The 16,430-nt window shown below is 31.2% G+C and overlaps 1 protein-coding gene across 1 annotated transcript in view; it reads right to left on the reverse strand.

The window, feature by feature from the left end:
• LOC111026907 (rho guanine nucleotide exchange factor 17) overlaps positions 1–16,430 on the reverse strand; it is a 72,098-nt gene that overhangs the window by 1,098 nt on the left and 54,570 nt on the right. Inside the window, exons 5-18 of the mRNA XM_022305086.1 lie at positions 8,638–8,715; positions 8,472–8,576; positions 8,279–8,395; positions 8,073–8,165; positions 6,529–6,842; positions 4,880–4,971; positions 4,162–4,384; positions 3,761–3,852; positions 3,265–3,520; positions 3,047–3,151; positions 2,112–2,324; positions 1,819–1,886; positions 1,589–1,737; positions 65–239 (exon numbers count right to left, since the gene is read on the reverse strand). Of these exons, the coding sequence (XP_022160778.1) occupies positions 65–239; positions 1,589–1,737; positions 1,819–1,886; positions 2,112–2,324; positions 3,047–3,151; positions 3,265–3,520; positions 3,761–3,852; positions 4,162–4,384; positions 4,880–4,971; positions 6,529–6,842; positions 8,073–8,165; positions 8,279–8,395; positions 8,472–8,576; positions 8,638–8,715 (2,080 nt within the window). The remainder of the gene's footprint in view (positions 1–64; positions 240–1,588; positions 1,738–1,818; positions 1,887–2,111; positions 2,325–3,046; positions 3,152–3,264; positions 3,521–3,760; positions 3,853–4,161; positions 4,385–4,879; positions 4,972–6,528; positions 6,843–8,072; positions 8,166–8,278; positions 8,396–8,471; positions 8,577–8,637; positions 8,716–16,430) is intronic.

Raw genomic sequence — 16,430 nt, forward strand, 5'->3', positions numbered from 1 at the left:
CGCGGAAGTGTCTGATGTCCGCACGACCGGAAATGGACACACATTATAGTATATATGTACTCACTAGACAGCATTTTAGTGACGGCCGGCGCCGTGTTCACTTCGGCCAGAATTTCGTATGTGACCGAGTGGACGAGGCGGAGCACGGCCGAGTTCTGCAGAGACAGCCACACGCCCAATCCCGACACGACCATGTTGGTGATCGATCGGTTCGAGTCGCCGCCGATCACGAAAGAATGCTGAAAACGATAAACGGGTAAGCAACCGCTTCCATATAATATCACTGCACTGCACTCGCTGCAGTGAGTATGCGTACACACATATTATATGTATATATATAATATTATAAATAGTTAGGTATAATAATCGTGCAAGATAAAGGTATATGGTTATGGGCCAGATAGTGACCGGCGGAGGGGTTGTGGTTGGGGGCTAGGAGATTGTAGGTCGGGTCAGTGGTCACGCACAAATGTACTACTCATCGTCACACGTCACATTGCAGCAGTAGTGACATATTAACCGAATAATATGTCAGTATGACGATTATCGAATGCCGACGAACAGAATGTGTATATAGGTATAATTCATCGACATATATGTATTATATACTAGGCACATATAAAATAATGTTGAGAAATGAGAGTACCTCCCCATTATACATCTAACCTAACCGTGGTATGCTGAGTATGTTTATCCTGCGCAGTGCTCACCAACCGCCCTATACGGCTATACCTACACATCAACATTTAAGGTTCAGCACTATTACTGTTTTCAAAGTACCAATAATGAACTTGCTCTCGTCCAGTAAAACAATGCTCAATATATAAAGTTATTTTTTTAAGACTTATAGTTAGTTAAATGGGAAATATACAGAGGGTTTTCCGGCATTGTCATTGTATAATTAAATATTGATTGTATTGATTATACCTATTAACTTATAATGTACTGTGTAACACTAAAGTATAGAATAAAAAGAAAATAACTGATACAGAGAATACATTTTATGCTAGTTCAACTCTAGTGTTTTAAAACGTCTATTTAAATATTCATTCTAGATTTTGCATGGAAAAGTATTTTTAATAATAATAGTAAATTATTGAATACAAATACTATTTTTTAAATTTTAAACTATTTTTAAAAGTTACAATTTTAAAACATAATACTTAATAATTGCTTATGTTTTACACATAGATACAGTTTTTAAAAAAATATTATTATACTTAGCATATTTATATTTTATAGTTTGTAATTTATACTTTACTATAGGCACTAATTATAGTATCACAATTGTCGACACTCCATAATAAGTATTAATTCATATTGTTATGAATATTCTAATGTATTTGACCGAATGAAATCTTGTTTTTATTATAATACGAATGTGTATAATATGTTAATACACACTAAAAAAAAAAAATATATTAAACATTCCGAGAATACTTTAAAAGTTGAAGCGTATAATATTATAATAATTGGTAGCATTTACTATACTCTAAGCCTAATTCACTTGCATTATAGGTAGGCAATTTACAAGTTATTGAATGAGTGTAATGTTTTTGAGGACAAATATGTCATCATTTTTACTAACTTGAAATTGTAATGTCACCGTGTCGAATATCTTAACAGTATTGTGACATGAACACCAGAGCTTATCACCAACGGGCAACATTTTGGAAACAGGGATAGCAGCTGAACCAACGTTGATGGTCACCGGATCCGATGTATTCCAACTACCGTCTGGAGAAAAAAAATTGTGTTTGTTTAAAAACATTAAATATTGTCATTCAAATTCCGATATAGGTATTTTTGTATACTTACTCGTGTCTGGGTAGTAGATGCAAATATCACCATTTGCTAATGAGACGTAAACGCGATTGTTGAGATATCTATTAAACAGAAATAGTTTTATTATAATTGCCTCCTGTATAATATTAAATTAAAATAAGTAAAAAATACTCAACTGTAGGCAAATTACTATCCCATATTTTACTTTACATTTTTTACATCACTTATAATAGTATTGTCATACATTTCTAATTTGTAATAACTTAAATTGTATTATATTATAAAATTAATATCACTGGTTCACTCCATTTTCGCCTTGCACTTACATGATACAATGCACCGCGGACCCGTGCTGAATTTTAACTTTATTCCGTTTTATGCGAATGTTGTCCATCGAATTGTACACGTGTATGCATCCGTCTTCTGTACCCAACCACATGGTTGGCTCACCTTCAAAGTCCACAGGGTCCGTGGGGTACATTCCGTCAGGAACGCGATCATGACCGGCGTCCTTGTCGTCATCCTCTTCACTCGACGAGCTGTGAGACAAATTAAAATGAGTATCAATACCACAACTGTTGTAGTATTACATCCTACAACAACCATTGCTGTTTTAAAGATTTAATTTCCTTGGCAGATAAAAAAAAAGCTGAGCAATTAATATTGTTGTGCACCGGTTTTGCCCAAAAATGTTTTTTATTATTCTAAACATTTTACAATTTTTTGTGTTACTTTAAAATAATTTAAGTTATTCATTTTTTATTTTTCATGTTAAAAAAAGAAGATCAAAGAGGTATTTTAATATTTTTTGAAAACATATTTTCAGTATTGCCCAAAGTGATTGCTTTTCGTGACATTATTGATAATTCTATCATCATTGGTTTGAGGTACAATTTTGTTCAATTGTATTTTACATATAATTTAATACTTTAAGTTAGTCGATCAATACATAGTAGTAGGTACAACATGGTATTATACAACTTAACAGTAATTAAATTATGAATATAATGTATACATTATAATATTATTTGAATTATGTACACTTGTACCTAGTTTGATCAGAAATTAGTAATTTTTCTACAATTCAAAATTTCCGGCTTTTATAATTGTAGAAATAAATTTCTAGCCACAAACGGTACGTCACAATTAAAAAGATCCCATTATTTATCCCCAACTTTAGAATTGGCACAGCCAATACGACTCTCGAGTGCGACACTTAAATCTTAAATGGTTTTCTGTGATTACAAAACGCTCATTATACCTGTCCAATTTGATGTCCGGCCCGGTCTGCTCAGCACAGTCTTCGATCGATATGCTGATCTCTGGATTACTGCTCTGGTCGTCCTTGTCAGTACTGTTGGCTTGACTGAACGAGCCAAGGGGGAAGGGGGGGGGGAGAAAATTGAAAAAATTAAAATTGTTGTCACGATATATCATGAAAATCTTGCTGCAGACAGCGTACAGAATTGGGCGACTTACTCGATGCGTTGGGGTGCTGGTATCGAGGTGACGCACAGTATACGTGCATTACATACTCCATTACACGAAGTGACCGTCGGTTCGGGGTAGAGGCTCAGAACGCACACTTGGCCTACGTACCCGTCACTGTTGCAAACCCACACGTCTCTTTGGTTCAACGCTGGCGCTGCACACGTAAATTGCAAGCCAGCTCTGGTCTTCCGTATGGGTACTGGGCCGACAAAATCGGCATTCGGCCTCCGGTCCGTGGACAAGACTGAAAGAAAAAACAGTGAAAAACATGTTTCCAAATACATTCAAAAGCACCCCCGTGTGTATTGATACTGCTCGGAATCGAATACCTCCTATGAAATAGTCATCTTAACACCTCTCCTAACCAATATATAATATTATTATTATTATATAGCCATACAATGCCCATATAAATACGTAACGTTAAGAGTTGGCTCCGCAGGTGCTTTATTGTTGCGTTATGCGCCTATATTATTGTACTCACCGAGTTTTTGTTTGGCCTCGTTAAAAGACTCTTCCCAGTTTGCTCGTTTTTCTGGTTTAGAAAACATTATTGACACGGTCTCGGTGCCATTCCTAAAAAAAAATCAGTAAATTAAACATTCACTCGTCCCTTTTGATCTTGAGCTTTATTCAAATCTAATATTGTTTCCCCTACTAAATAAGTAATAACTACATAATATACAATATAACAACCTAATGTGATTTTTACTTTTTATGTTCACATTTCGATTTAATAACATAATTTTTATGCATAGTTATTGTCTCTAACAGTTTTTATGAACAGTATAAAATTCAAAACAATCGTTTTCTTATTCCTGAAGCCCTCATGATCAAACAAAAGGCGTGCCCTGAAAAGACGTGCGCCGTCAATTTTCTGTTTACCTGGTGTGCAAGTTCAGTTCTAGATAACATAACTGAGTGTCGCTTGCTTGACGTTCTGACAATTGTTTGTTGAGTGCACTTAGCATATCTTTTATCGAGTCTTCCAGGTGACTATGTGGACAGTGCAACATGGAAACCATATCTGTCATTTGCGTCAGCGTGGAGACATCTTCCGACAAATATTCCATCTCACGAAGCATGCGGCGTACGTTTTCATCTTTTACTGAAATACCATAAAGTATTTTATTATTTATTATAGAAAATGCATAACTTTAAACATGCAAGTTATATTATCTCCTAACAAGTGTACAATGTATCTACATGACTGCGCCATAACAATGATTATAAAACAGTGTTGTTCTGGCAGTTGTTTTAGCATTCTTTAAAATATTATACGATTTTAACTTTATTTTAGTAAATAAATAAACAAATGATAAACTTGTGAACATTAAGCATTTTTTTTTTTTTAATTTATTGTAGTCAAATCAAAGTTTTTTGTGTACATTTAAAATTTGAAGTAATATGCAAATAAAAGCATGATAATATACAATAATTTGTGATATTTAGATGCGAAATGTTGTTTTAAATGATCGCAGAAAACTTAAAATGATAAATTTACCTAACTATAATGAGTTAAAAGTGCTTATAATACCTATTGAGATATTGAATCTAAAAACAAATATATTAATTATTAAATGGCATTAATGCTAATTTATACCTTTAACTATTTCAACATCATCCAATGGTATCTTCATAAGTAACTTGTATTTGTTTGCTTCTAAATTGCTCACGACGCTGTTTGGCGTAGTCCTGTAAAATGTCCAATAATAATATTTTACAGAATTCATTTCACAACAACAATTATAAACGTCTCAAACTGTTTTTCTTGGCTCATTAGCGTGTATTACATTAAAATACATGTAACATTTTAAAATTTTAAATCTTATTAGAAATGTTTTCGATAGTTTTCTATACATTATTTGGTAGCGTGGCTTGTACCATCATCTAAGTATTCACTACACTTTAAACGAACACATTCGTAAAAATACACTCACTAATTAATTCTAATAATTTTCGACTAACAATGGATACGAGATCTTATTACACGAAAAGATACAAAAACAAATGGCACAAAAAGGAAAGAGTTTTGAGGCAGCAGCTGCAGTTAGAAATCCATAGTTGATTCTACACTTGTTAGTGTCAATGTTATACACAGTTATGTAGTGATTTCAACTTGGGAGAAGCTTGGTGTTGATTTCACATTCAGCGACAGTTAAAATGATTAATATTTATTAGTGGTTAATACAACACCAGTTGATTTTGAAATCAGCCCAGTAGGTACTGTTTATATCCTAGGAAATAAAACTATGTCAAAATAACTGATGGGGTGTTCTTAAAACTTCTGAAATTGTATTATTAAAAAAAATTGTATACAAGTATATAAAATAAATACAATTATACAAATTATGCTTTTAGTCGACTTTAATGAATCTCAGTTTCATTCCTAACGCCTAAAAATAACATATGGACTATCAACTACTCAGTTACAAATTATAATGACACAGTAAATGGTTTGAACTGATACTAATAATTATTGTAAGTGGTTACAAAACAACATTATTGAAAAAATTATATTTTTATCACTAGATATTGTTTTTCCCCCTTTTTTTAGCGACAATATCAATTTTTAATTCCTAATTCTAAAGCAGAATATTTTTCAATCATAGCTATCACTAGGTATTGAAATACTTAATGAACATATTCTATTAAATAAATTTACTTATTACATGATTTTCAAAATAGTTTGTAATGTGTATTGTGTATAAATGATCTAGATGTTTTTTTTACAATACATTGATGTTAGTTGAACAACAAACATAATACTAATGTAACATTTAATTATTTAACTCCATATTTGTAGTCAATATAACATTTATACATGCTTGTTTTTTTATTCGAATATAAATTATTATGTAGAGATGAATCAATATATTTAATTCGACAATACACTGTTGATGTTCCTTTAATTATAGTTCAGTTGATGATATAATATTCAACTATTCAACATCTATTCAAAAAGTTAATACAACTCATATATCATCTTAAGTCATTTTGAGTAAACGTCAGGTGCACATGTTGAACCTTATGTATTTCATTCTACAGCCACCGTTTATTTGTAACAAATCCGTTAAAATGTAAAATCAACTACAGATTTCTGGTCTAATTTTTTTAATCTTCTTAAAAACTTTTTTAACCGACCGATTCAAATTATAGGAGGTATAGAACACAACTCGAAAATCGTTTCGAGATTTTTGTACCATCGCATCCCGTGCTATTTAACCTTAAACATAATGGTGTGCCTCTTACGTAGATGGTTTACGTATGGTTCCGCTTTTTCTTTTGATACTGGTAACGATCAGCAAGTCGGAGAACAAGAAAAGAGCTCGTTCCTTACGGTTCATCGACTGCCCGGAAACGATGGTCACCAAGTCGTGTCTGAGGAATGTTCGGTCGGTGGCCGCCAAATGTATCAGTCCGTCGATCAAAGACTCGATCTGCTCCAGCTCCATGTTGTCCTTTTCGGTGCAGTTGATTTTTACGGCCATTTCGTGCACTTGTTTTTGCGATTCGATCAGTGACTCGTGATCTGGATGCGTTGGTTCGGTGTGTTTCAATAGCGTCTGAATAAAACAAAGCGAAAAACCTGATTGTTATAAATATGAACGAATAACTAAAAGTGGTTTTCAGGTCATGTATGGACCAAAAAACAAAATAATGTCTTAATAAATGTAAAAAGGAAAATCATTAATAAGGTCTTAATCTACATAATTCACTTTAATATATATATTTATATATATTAATAATGCGACAAATAATGGAGACGAACAGACGTGTATGCCTTTTATTGGTAGATGTTGAAATGACTAGTCCATAGCATTTTAGTGGTAAATTATAAATTAATAAAAAATAAGAAATAACTACCAAAGTTATATAATATATCAAGTTACGTAATATTGTGTTTGCTAAATGGTAGGATAGAGGTAGACGCAGAAGCAAAATCTAAAATCCTAGTAGGTGTGACATTTTTTTCAGGAAAAATACAGTTTTTTAATTGTAGTTTATAATTAATTTATTTTTATTAATCATGACCAATTAGTTTTGACCAATCTTCAACCTTCATCTACCTTGCTTTTGTTTCGAAAATCAATTGATTAAATTCATTGATTTCCTAAGAAAAATGTATATTTAACATGTCCAAAACCCCTTTTCGGGTAAAGGACTATAGCCCTTAGCCCTCCTGCATAAGCGCCTAGGAAGATTGTTCCTAAATCCCAATTTATAGTGACATGGTGTGGCAGTGGCATGCAGTGGTAATTAAAATATGAATTATTGCGCAATGCTGATAAATTTAGAGTAGATATTATTAATTTTAGGTTTCACATCAATTTGTGCAAAGGGGTAAAAACGTGACTCAATTCATAAAATACAAATAAAAATCATATCGATGTTTATTTTTAAGTTTCAGAATATTTTATCATTTTTAATAGATTATTATAGAATATTTTAATTGCTTTTACTTTTTAGTGCGTATTAGTATCATTTTTTAAGCTTTTAAGGACCCGAAAATTCATTCTTTACAGTGATAATAATAACTATTTGACTGTAGTAGTGATAGTTATAATGATATACACTGATGTGGACACAATAATTACGGTATTATGTATTATTTAATAGAACATTTTAAGTAATATACTTTAGTTTGAAGAAATTTGGTTGGTTTAACCAGCCGTTGGTACCTACATAAAATAAATCACAATTAATGCGTTTTTCTTTTAAATATTTAATTGTATGTATGCATAATTAAATAAAGTAATTATACCTAGGTATTTGACAAAAAAAAAAAAAAATACCTGTATGAGAAGTTCATATCTGGGTATTCGCTGAACAGGCATGATGAGAAGTGAATCTAGTGCCAATTTTCCTTTATGTTCTCGAGCAGTAGACTGTAATACAAAAACAAACAGATACAATTTAATTTGTGTACATGATAATGTGATTGATTCTCGAAGAAACATTTTTTTAACGATCGACCCAGTCTTTAACTGTTTTTGCGTACCTCCAAATATCTTGCAAAGGCTGGTTTTGAATTGCAAGTCGATTTGATAGCTTCTTTGGCTTGTTTCCAGTTATTTATGAATGATGTATATGAATCTATCACAGTCTTTTTGGAAAACTATATTGGAAAACAATTAATACAAAATTAATTAAACGCCAGTTATATTTCAAACGTTTCTCCCTACAAACCATACCATTTCTAATAAAATATCACCGATTCTCTGATGTGCGTCCCAAATTTCGAGACGCTTATGTAGATCTTTTAGGAATTGTTCGTGCTCCATTAAAATGTCGGGTATCTAAGATCAGAGAACATTATTTTAAAACGTGTAAATGCATATACGATAGTGAAATATATACCTGGTAAAATATCTCGTCAACCACTGACGGTTCAATTAGTACAGAGTTTTCAACACTTTTCAAAGGCAACAGGTATTTCTAAAATAAAATATAAATAAATAACAAAACTACAAACAATAAAACTATAAAATTTAACACCATAATCTAGATTCAATTTATAAATATATACCTAGGTAGCAAAACTTTGCAAAATAATTTATACAAGATTGTGTTAATACAACAACAACTGGAAATTATTATACTATAAGAAAATTATGCTGCAATTAAAAATAAACAGTGAAGCTAAATATCATTGAGCAGTGAGGAAATCCCAACAAGTGAACAGTTTTAAGTTTTAACTAGTGGTCAACTAAGTACAATTTTTTATACGATGATATTTTATCATTTATTCAGAATATATAACAATTATACACCATCGTCAACATTATTTTGGTCTCGGCTTCTATTATCCGTTTATTTATTTTAGTATGTTATATTATACTAGCTGCCCGATCTTCCTCCGGAAGAAATTATTTTTTTATAATTTAATTTAAAAACATAAGACTATTTTTTGGCTGTACAAATAATACATGGATTATAAAAAAAAAAAAATAAATAAATAAAAAAAAAGAAACAGACATCGTTATCGGTAAATATATGAAAATAATTGGAAATTAGTTAATTATTATTATTATTATAATAAAGGTTCAAACCCGGTTTCCTTCGTCTCCAAAATCAAGTTAGATTCTTATATATATAGATAGATTATAGATAGATAAGACATTACGTAAATAAATTGCATTTTTTTTTTATTGAATTTACTTATATTAGTTTTCTAATCAAATTATTATTTTTATGGAATTTAGTAATACTAATAGTTACTTATATTCATTATTTAGTATCAGACGTACCTTTAATCAATGAATGAAAATGAAATAACACGACACTGTGATAAATCACTCACCTATTAATAGGATGTCAGCGCACTGTTTGTTTTTTCCCTCCGCAGGCCCACGCACGAAATCATTTGTTTTTATATTTATGAATAATCATAGAGTAAAATCAGCCATTACAAAAATTAAAGAGAATGATATTTTTGGTGTAGTGAGTATCAAAACAATTTAATATCCAATTAAATTTTAAAAAATGTATTTTTTATTTTTTAAGTCAATAATAAAATATGAAACCAATATGTCAAACCCTTAAAAAAAAAATACTGTCCATAATTTTTGTAGGAAAAATATTTACTCTAAGATTACTCAAGTCATAGAAATCCATTGTACATTAATGCGTTTTATCAGTGTTGTGCGTGGGTTAAAAAGAGAAAACAATATTGCGCAGATATCCTATTAATAATTATAATTTTTACAGCAACGTGCACAGTATAGGTTTTTTTTTGGTGTCTGACAACACTTTTTTCAGATAATAACTTGCTTCAATTTTTAACTTTAATGACGTTTACAGGTAGGCAATTTGATCTAATTAGTATTTTGGGGGGTCAAAAAAAGAAAATTTCTAGTGCATTACAATATTTCATGAAATAACAATTGGAAAAACTAATAAAAACGGAAAGAAAACTGGATTATTTATGCAATACTAGTTTAAAAAAAATGTACATTTCAAATGTTCATCAAATATTTGTATTATCTAGCACTTGCTATACATGATATATATAATAATTGTTCAAAATATACTTTAGACGTTTTTAAGCTACCTAGGTATTTATTTTATTATAGACATTTGAAATGTCCAACCTTTATCGATTTATGTTGACAAAAATGTCGTTTGTTATTCGAAAAATGCTTAATGCAAGGTTTATAATATTATGTACTTTGTTCTTTTAGCAGTTAATATTTCGAAAATAAATGGACATATAATGTTATTATTCTAAAAACTTTTTCATGCCATTTACAGGGTACGTTGGTTTAACAAAAACTAGTTTAACCTACCGAATTAAGGGGATAATTGTAATAATATAAATACGATATCATACAAATTATATGGTTGTTAAGAAATAAAACAGTATTCAACTTTTAAATATTTTAGTTAACTTTTTAAAGATTTTTTTGTGTTTTCGAATGTGACATGAAGATGTAGACCGATTTTGCATTACTATTTGCTTCTCATCTTCACCCACGTTACTTTTTATTTTTTATTAGTTATGAATTTATGATACATTATTGCAGAAATATTAATATTATAATATGAATTCAAGTGTTCTCAATAAAAGTTTTGTATTTTGTAAAAATCAATTCATATATTAATGTACTTAATTAGAGCCTATAATGTACGTGATGTTATAAAATAAATACCTGTAGACTATAAAGAATGATTTTTTTTTCAAAAGCACGCATAACGTGATAGTTTAAAATAATTTAGGTATGTCATAGCTACACACATGGAAGATAACTTTCAATTTTTCAGATATAGGTCAAGTTCGACGAAGGGTTCTGCCAAAGGAGATAAATCAAGATTTTATCTGCAGAATGTTAGACAGACCCCTTAAAAAAATAGACAACGATTCAATGTGTGACCCGTCAGTAATTATGACCGTGTCAAACGCATTGTCAGAAATATATTTTCCGAACATATAACATATATTTTCAAATTTAAATAATTAAACTTTATGTGTGTTCATAAATTTAATTTTTTATCTCAGACAATCATTAATTTCAATGTTGATTACGGTCCAGACTATCTGATGAGACGAATAGACAACGATATCATATGAATATAATATGGTCAAATGTAATTTATTGTTATCAAACATGGATACGAGTTATTTATAAAGAAGTTTGTACAATGTATTTACATACAAAACGATAACGTCGACGCAAAATTTGTCATCCAGCTACGACTGTTATGGCTTAAAGTGGGCGATTTAAAAATGTTCACAATCATTAGTTATTACACAACCGAATTATAATTTTTTAATCAAATTTATAAAACCGTTGAAAACTTTGGATCATGGCTGGATCATTATTGACTTACAGGCAATCGGTCTGACTATTCAACCAATAAATAACCACAGCACATTTGCGCTGTGGGATGTTATTATCACAGACCATAAGTGATCGAAATATTTATTATAAAAATCGTGCAGCGTTGCCAAAATATTGATACTCAAACAATGCATTTTATTTTTACGCAGTACTAACGACTAGCATGGAAATCTTTCAATACATAATATTATGTAACGTGTAAACACAATGGAAGTCAATAATAGCACCAGCTGGCTCTATAAGATGTATAGAGATCATATATACAATGTATTGAATTTTACGTGTACGGCTAGTCTCAGATTCATGAAACAAAATAGTTTTTGTTGAGATTTAAGAATATCTTCTTACATTCGATTTAATTAGTTTCACAGGTAGGTATATCAAATAAAAAGTGAACATAATATCTAGAAGCCTGTACAATTTGTGCCATTTGAGCAATTGCTTATTATTTTCGTTGAATGCCATATATATATGTATATATTGCTGAAATATAATTCGTTTGAGTATTAGTTCGTTTTGTTAGTTGTTATTTGAGACCTGTCATTAGGTTTTAGGTACATACAGTTATCTAATACTTTGTTGATTGTTGTACATTATTATTTTTGCAACAATATAAAACAGTAGATTTGACGATTAATGATGGATGCAACTCTAGGTTATCTGTAGTATTTAGATTTTGATTAAAAATTGAACATACCTATATTATATCAAATATACGGACGTACTAAACAGTATAAACGTAGCCAAGAGAAAACGTTAGGAATATGACGCCAATGTATAAAACACAAAAAAAAAAAATTATGCGATTCAAGTGAAAAAAGACACTGTGACTGTGGTTTCACTCAGTGAGTATGTGTGTGTGTGTGTGTGTGTGTGTGTGTGTGTGTGTGTGTGTGTGTGTGTGTGCGAGAGTATCGAAGAAGGAACCCGGACCTATAAACTACGTTGAACAAAATCTGACCGCGATAGACATGTGAAATCAACATTTTCGTATATTATAATATCGTGATATTATTATGTGCTATTGTGTGCAATAAATTATAATAAAACATATTACATACAGGGTGATCAGTTTAACCGGCAACGCTATTATTTTCTCAGAAAAGTTTTTATTTTCATAACATAAAATTATTTTTGTACAGTCTTTAGTATTTATAACACAACATTTTGGCAAAGAAATCCAATTCATATTACGAATATTGTTCATTAGGATTTTCGGTGAACGGCATCAACAAATTATAATATATTTCATACTTTTAAGAGAACAATTTAATAGATATTTTGACTTATAAATATCACGCTCGCGATTTGATGTAATAGGTAAATATGCGTTTAACATACGATGTGAATTGTGCGTACTAGTGCTAACTACTGCGGGGTACCTACCCTCGACACTTCACAGTATCCGTATTAACCAAACTATTTTAATTTTACAAATCGACATTTATATATTTTAGACATATTCCGTTCCACGGTACAGTATTCAAATATGTGTGCAGAAATCGTGTACTATTATATTACAACTTTCAGTAACTTTTTAAACAACATATTTTTTGCTTCAAAATCACTCACTTATTAAGAGCCAAGAAGTTAAATAGTTTACCCTGTATGCGCGTGGCGTAAAAAATAATGCGACATTGTATTAAAATAATAGAAAATGCTGCTAAAACAACGGGTTTACCTCGGACGCCATTCCGTCACGGCACCGAGTAATATCATATTATTATTTAGCCCGGCGATCCGATTATTAATAATAGTAATACGTAATGACAGGCGCCTAAAAATATAAACGGTGCGAAAATATCGGATTACTGTGTGTACCCATAGGGCGTGTTCTTACGGGATTATGATTCAATTTTTTTTTTTTTTTTAATTACTCGGCGCTCTCTCGGACTCACGTCTTGTCGTTTTATGAAATGTATTATTATTTTATACTATTATATGTGTAGGTACCTGCCTACGTGATAACGTGCGCGCGGCGACGCCGTCTCGTCAGTCCGTATATAATATATTAATATCGGAATATTCACCTCGAGGGACTTGAGCCAAGTTCAGATTAAAATTCCAAGCGTAAGACCAAATTTTCATTAATAAACGCCGTCGTCGAATATAATATATAAATATATGACGTAGCCGGTTAAGTATAGATATAACGCTTGGTATCTGCGCCTCCTCCTTGGACTCTTCTGCTCCCGTTCGCCACGTACCATTATGGGGCGTGGAAGACGGATTAAATTGAAAAAAAAAATAGTTTGGTTTTACTATGTATTATAAAAGACTTCCACACGTGTCGGTTGAATAAACGACTGATAAACTGATTACCTTGCGCTTTGTTAATACTTAATAGGTATTTACAAAATATTATACAAGTCTCCCTGCATATTGCTGACCTATTTGTTTTCAACCAACACCATCTTGTAGGTACATTATAAACTCGGCCATCTATCACACGATATACCTCAGAGGAGAGTCATTTAGTGTTTGATTTTTTTTTTTTATACGTGAAAGAGGCTATGGAGATTATTTATTTTACAATTGTTCCTTAGATGTATCACTCGGAGGCAGGGACGGACTGACTGGAGTGGGGATAGGCAAATCTCCAGCTGAGCTGATGAAAATTGGGCCCTATATTTAGTATGATATTCAGTAATAAATAGATAATTGGTTATGCCAGTTTTCGATTTATAGGCGCTGTCCGCCTCTGCTTGGAGGTAAGCTATTATAAAAGTTTTTGCTCCTTAACCACAAACCACTAATAACCTTTTACATGTACTTATATTTACTATATACTTATACGTAGGAGTACTTTTGGGTAGGGTATCAGCATTTGAGAATTTTTATAAATAAACATAATTAACTATGAAGTTATTATTTATTTGTTTGGTCGGATTATTAATTTATTTACCTTTTGACATTTAACAAATAGTTTCTATAAACCAGTGATGAAATAAAATATACCTATAATCATTAAAATGAAAATATTTTTTTAATTTATCACGCTGTTCGGCAAGAAATATTATCACGTGAAACTGGGCCACCGCATATGCCGTCGATGAGTAGGTAGGTACTACCAATGACATTAGCCGGCGTCGGTCATATCGGCCAATTTTCCGAAATAAACGCGTCCGACAAAAGTTTATCGTCCATAAAACAGTCGACAGCATACATTATGTACATAATACATTTATGAGGGATGCTCATTTAACACACTAAATTAATTTTTCAGTCGATGTTGATGACTATTTGTTAAGAACACTACAAATTTTTTATCGTGGTAATTTTTTTAGGTATTTTCTTTTCTTATATGGTATCCAATAATTTATACTTCATACTTCGCAGCAAATTACTTTCCTTACAATAAATGTTGGTATACCTATATGTAGTTATTGAAATAGCAATAACAATAGGACGTGCACTACTTATCCATTCATCAATTTTTTAAATGTGTATAAATAAAAATGTATGAACCCGATACGATATTATATTTTTTTTATCATAATTTTACCCATTGATTTCAAAATATCTCTGACCCTGGGGAATCACTGAAAAATACGAGGATTGAATAAAACGGAACGGTAGAGTAAATGTGATAAATGATAATGTACAACACATTGCACTTAAGTGCTTCGCTGAATATTGTGAGATCGGTAAAATATTGTTTCTGTGCATATAGTTAGTTTTAGTCTACAACCTACAGGTATCAATGTATCATGGGAAATCAAGTTTGTTCATCGAGAAGAAACTTAAAATCTTTTAAAAACAACAAACAGTCTTTGGGGAAGACCTCAAAGTTCATGTTTTCCATAATAAAGGCAATATAATGCCTATCTATGTATTATATTTTATTGCTCTTTAATAACGTATATTTTAACAACATCACTCAAATGGGCAATTCTGTAGGCTGCAGTATAATTAGTTGTATAATTTTTGTCTTGGTGGTATAATTGTTTTTTACGACCCTAAAAGAAAGAACTAAGTTATTGTTCATATTTAAAAAAACTAAAAATTTCGATAAGGTTATGAAACCCCACAATCTTGAAAGATGGAAATTAGGGTTCGAAAAAGATAATTTGAAAGTCCCTAGCTATATTGCAAAGCTTCAAAATAAATCATGTCGACTACGTTATATATACACCACTCTGTTTAAATAAAATACACATTTAAACGTTTTGACTTGATTTTTTTTAATTTAAGGATTATCTAAGTGCTAATTTTAGCACTTCCAGAATTGTTCAACACTCATCGCTTAGAAAGTCGGAAAGAAGGTATACACACACAAAACAACAACACGATGAATGGTCACGTGTTATTTTTAAACGAATTATAAAAATCCGTTCGTTCTGTTTAAATTGTACGCGAATTTCGTCCACGCAGCTACCCCACGTGATTCTTAAAAATAAACATCCGATATTCGCAAATTCCGGGTTTGAGTCATAGAAAAACATCATACACGATATACATATTAGTAAATTACACACTTTACATATAATATACACGTACAACTACACAAAGCAGCAGCACGTCATCGCTCGTGCAGTATGATAGATAACCCGATCGATGTTTTGAGTTTTCCGGTTCAGAACGGCCGCTGCGCCCTACGTTTATTATTTACAATTATTGTTATTACGTGAAACAAAAACCAAACTATTATAATATAATCGAAAATACAATTTCGCGAGTGTTCGTGTGTATATATATATATATATACGTCACGGCCAACGCATCTCAAACACACACACGCGCGCACACACACACACACGCGCACACAAAAGCAAGTACATATTTTTAGAAACGTTTGATTTATAAACAGCT

The sequence above is a fragment of the Myzus persicae genome, unplaced genomic scaffold (assembly GCF_001856785.1).
Source record: "Myzus persicae strain clone G006 unplaced genomic scaffold, MPER_G0061.0, whole genome shotgun sequence".
Classification (NCBI taxonomy): domain Eukaryota; kingdom Metazoa; phylum Arthropoda; class Insecta; order Hemiptera; family Aphididae; genus Myzus; species Myzus persicae.